Source organism: Crocuta crocuta, unplaced genomic scaffold (genome assembly GCF_008692635.1).
Source record: "Crocuta crocuta isolate KB4526 unplaced genomic scaffold, BGI_CrCroc_1.0 scaffold138, whole genome shotgun sequence".
Classification (NCBI taxonomy): Eukaryota; Metazoa; Chordata; class Mammalia; order Carnivora; family Hyaenidae; genus Crocuta; species Crocuta crocuta.
Genome location: NW_027532585.1, coordinates 3,341,240 through 3,345,175, shown reverse-complemented (window position 1 = coordinate 3,345,175; position 3,936 = coordinate 3,341,240). Strand labels below are relative to the sequence as shown.

Sequence of the window (3,936 nt, the reverse complement as noted above, 5' to 3'; positions counted from 1 at the left end):
TAACCTGCCTATTGCTTTCTCCCAAGCCACACTTTTCCTGCCCTCCCCCATGCTGGGAAAGGTCTAGCTGTATAACTATAATGACTCATACTGGGAACTAACCCAACCATAAATACTTACTCTCCCATCGTGGTTGCTGGCATTAGAGTAATAATGGGATTTAATCCTTGTCATCCTCAAGTCTTTCCCTCTCTTTCCCTTCCTTTCAGGCACACATTAATGAGTGGATGAGCTCATTTTGAGACTAGGATAAGGAGAGAGCTTGATTCTACCGTACAGTGAGCGAGGGCAGTACTGGAGTCTTAGAGATGATAACTGAATTGCTGCCGTTTCTGCACTAGTTCATGTCCTATATGCCACGGGGGCTGTTCTGACAGGTGGATAGAGCGTGTCACTTCACAAGACTCCCACCCTCACTGTCCAGTCACTGCTCTAACATCAGTGTGAAAACCCTTGTCCAGGGCACTTGTCCTCATTTACAGAATCCCCAGGAGGCTAAGGTGAAGGTTATCAGCCTGGTATCATGGCCCAACAGTCTTCACTTGTTCCTTTAACCCTGGAAGGAATTAAGTGTTTGATGGCTGTCAGGTGGCAGTTTGTTTTTCTGCTCCAGCCTTAAGTAAACTTCTCCAAACCTTGTACTCTGGGTTGATTGTGTTCCAAGTGTGTCACCACAGAGCAGGAGCTGAGCAGTCAGATGACAGCTGTTGATCTGTTGCAACCGAGCAGTTAGAGAATGCTATCGAACATGGTTTACACTGAGTATTCAGAAAATCAAATATCTGTGTGCCTACCTTGTAGCAAACACTGGGTGTGTATCCACAAACATACACCCAGATAGATGCCTGTCCTATGCACAGTTATATGCCCCCTTAACTAATTTGGACCTTTTCTTCTTTATCCCTATTTATCTCTTCGTTGACTAATTCATCTTATCATTTTCAAATAGAAGTTAGGGGATAAGGATGAGGGAAAACACTTAGAAACCACTTTTCAAAAGATCTTGCTATGGAAAGGTGGTTTCTAAGTGTTTTTGTGCTATAAATTCAAGTGAATTTAAAAGTAAAACCCTTTTGGTGTGTAATGGTGTTATTCAGGAAATGCTGAAATCCTAGATACAGACTTGTAATACATACTTCCCTGGAATCCTAGGAATTAATGGGTTCAAACTGACTAAGCACTATCAGGTAGCTCAGTTGAGTCCTTTTTATTTTTTTTTAATGTTTTTTTATTTATTTCTAGGAGAGAGACAGCGTGAGCAAGGGAGGGTCAGAGAGAGAGGGAGTCACAGACTGAAACAGGCTCCAGGCTCTGAGCTGGCAGTCAGCACAGAGCCCGACGCGGGGCTCAAACCCACGAACCGCAAGGTCATGACCTAAGCGAAAGTCGGACGCTTAACCGACTAAGCCACCCACGCGCCCCAATTGTTGAGTCCTTTTTAAAAGGCAACCCGAAAAGCTTCACCAACCCCAATGCAGTCATTTTCACCCCCAACCCCATTGTTCCTTCATCTCACCATTGAGCAAGCGGAAGGGAAAGTGAGGAAGACAGCCGCGGTTCTGACATATTGTTGTGAGCCAGGAGAACAAGCTTTGTTTGGCATTCAGGGGCATACGGAGGAAATAATAAATCCTCCCCCCTCTCCCTGGCCTCTTCCAAGCAAAGCACAAGACTCCCACCGAAGCCCACTCAACATTTTACAAAGACACAAGGCGGAAGCAAGACAGCTGGACGAGAGGGCTAGGCTGGGAGTCTGGGCACTATTGGATGAGCTCTGGCGCTGGGAGAAGCTCTCCAGTCCGGCCTCAGTGGGCACCCTCGGAGACTAGCGGACGTGGAGCTCCCCAGCCAAGGCCTGGTGCGGTGGAATCAGATGACCACGCTGACTGTCATGCTCTGGCCGTGGGGCACGATCTTGCGGGGCCAGGCAAGCAAGAGCTTGCGCAGCTCCTCGCGGAAGCTGTCGTGCAGCCAGGCGTAAATGAAGGGGTTGTAGCAAGCCGAGCTCATGGCGAGCCAGTGGCAGAGCAGCTGCACTAACCCAAAGGCGTAAGGATCGATGGCTTGCGGGTCGAGGTCCCGCAGCAGGTTGAAGACGTGCAGCGGCAGCCAGCACACGGCGAACACCACCACGACCACCACCAGCAGGCAGAAGGTGCGGCGGCGCCTCGCACGGTCCCAGTCGGCCTGGCTCTGGGTCACGCAGCCGGGCACCACGCGGTTCCGGAGCTTCACGGACACCCGGACGTAGGACAGGAGGATGACCAGCAGGGGGAGCAGGTAGGTGCCGAGCAGCAGCCCCCAAGCGTAGAGCTGGCGCTGGCGCTCCTGAGACCCCCAGAATTCCTCGCAGAGGCGCACGCGGTGCGGCTTGAGCTCCACGTGGTAGGTGTGCACGGCGGCCGGCAGCGCCAGCACCGCGGACAGCGCCCAGATGGCCAGCACGGCGTAGGCGCTGAGGCGCAGCGAGATGCGCCTGCGCAGCGGGTGCACCAGCACGACGTAGCGGTCCACCGCGATGGTGGTGAGAGTGAACACGGACACGTAGACGGTGACCGGCTGCAGGAAGAATACCAGGTGGCACAGGCCGCCGCCGAACACCCAGCCGCGTGGCTCGAAAGCGTAGGCCAGCGTGAGCGGCACGCAGGCGGTGCACATGAGCACGTCGGACAAAGCCAGGTTGCCGATGAGGAAGTTGGTCACGTTGTGCAGCCGACGCACCCGCACGATCACCAGCACCAGCAGGCAGTTGCCCGCCAGCCCCACGACCACCACGACGCTGTAGAGTAGCACGATCAGCCCTTTCAGCTGATGCACCAGCTGCAGGCTTTGGAAAGGCGTGACGGCCTGGGAGCCTGGGCCAGCCGCCGACCCGTTGTCCGCCGAGGCCTCTGCGCTCTGGTTGGCAGGCGTTGAGGCCGCCGGTGGCAACCCAGAAACTGAGTCAGGGCCCGGGGAACCCTGAGTTGGCAGTGAGGCCATGGCCACCTGTCCAAAAAAAATCAAAGACTGTTACTTCCCATTGTCCGTCCACCCCCTCCTACACCAATCATCCCCCCCGCCCACCTCAATTACCCAAATACTCCCTTTAGAATAATTGGCCAGGGGAGCCTGGGTGGCTCAGTCGGGTAAGCCTCCGACTTCGGCTCAGGTCATGATCTCACAGTTCGTGGGTTCGAGCCCCGCGTCCGGCTCTGTGCTGACAGCCAGCTCAGAGCCTGGAGCCTGTTTCAGATTCTGTGTCCCTCTCTCTCTGACCCCCCCGCCCCCCGCTCAGGCTGTCTTTCTCTCCAGAAATAAATAAAACTTTAAAAATTTTAGAATAATTGGCCAAAAACAAATAAACAACAACAATCAAAAGTGCTGTCATCACCCCTTTGTAAAAAATAAATCTATGCTAGGTCACGTATGCACAAGTTATTTAAACGCCTCCTACTCAATTTAGAGCCTTCGCAATCCACGCAGGTCAGACCCAGGAGCATGGTCCTACCTGGCGAGCGGGGCTCCGCCGGGCTGGAAAACGCTCGGAGGAGCCGAATCCCGGCTGGACCCCAGCTGTCCTCAGCCCACGACGGCGGCGCAGGCTTCTCGCTTCTCCGCGGGAGCTGAACAGATTCCAGAGTTCCCAGTGGGCTCGCAGTTGTTGAGAGGGACCGGGAGCGCCACCCCCCGCCCCGCCCCCCCTCCACTCCAGCGCTCCCTTGTATGGAAAACGGGGGCGGAGCGCACACCACCCGACTCGGTGCTTAGACAACTAGAGAGAAGGACAGTGGAGAGGGTGGAAACAGAAAAGGAAGGAGAGGCCGGCAAGCCTGGGTCCGAGGGACGAAGGAGAATCTCGACTTCAGGAGCCTGCTGCGCCTTAGAGGAGTCCTGCCCCGGAGGAGGGTGCGGGGGACGAGGAGAGAGGAGGGGCGTCTAGCGCTAGGCTCTCAG

At 54.9% G+C, this 3,936-nt stretch overlaps 1 protein-coding gene across 1 annotated transcript; it reads right to left on the bottom strand.

Annotated features, from left to right (window-relative positions):
• Window positions 1-1,313: 1,313 nt before the first annotated feature.
• Window positions 1,314-3,540, bottom strand: PRLHR (prolactin releasing hormone receptor). The gene is made up of 2 exons (XM_077779583.1): window positions 3,491-3,540; window positions 1,314-2,988 (listed from the first exon to the last, which is right to left on the bottom strand). The coding sequence occupies exon 2, from the start codon at window positions 2,980-2,982 to the stop codon at window positions 1,870-1,872; it is 1,113 nt and encodes a 370-aa protein (XP_077635709.1). The 5' UTR covers window positions 2,983-2,988; window positions 3,491-3,540; the 3' UTR covers window positions 1,314-1,869.
• Window positions 3,541-3,936: the final 396 nt, after the last annotated feature.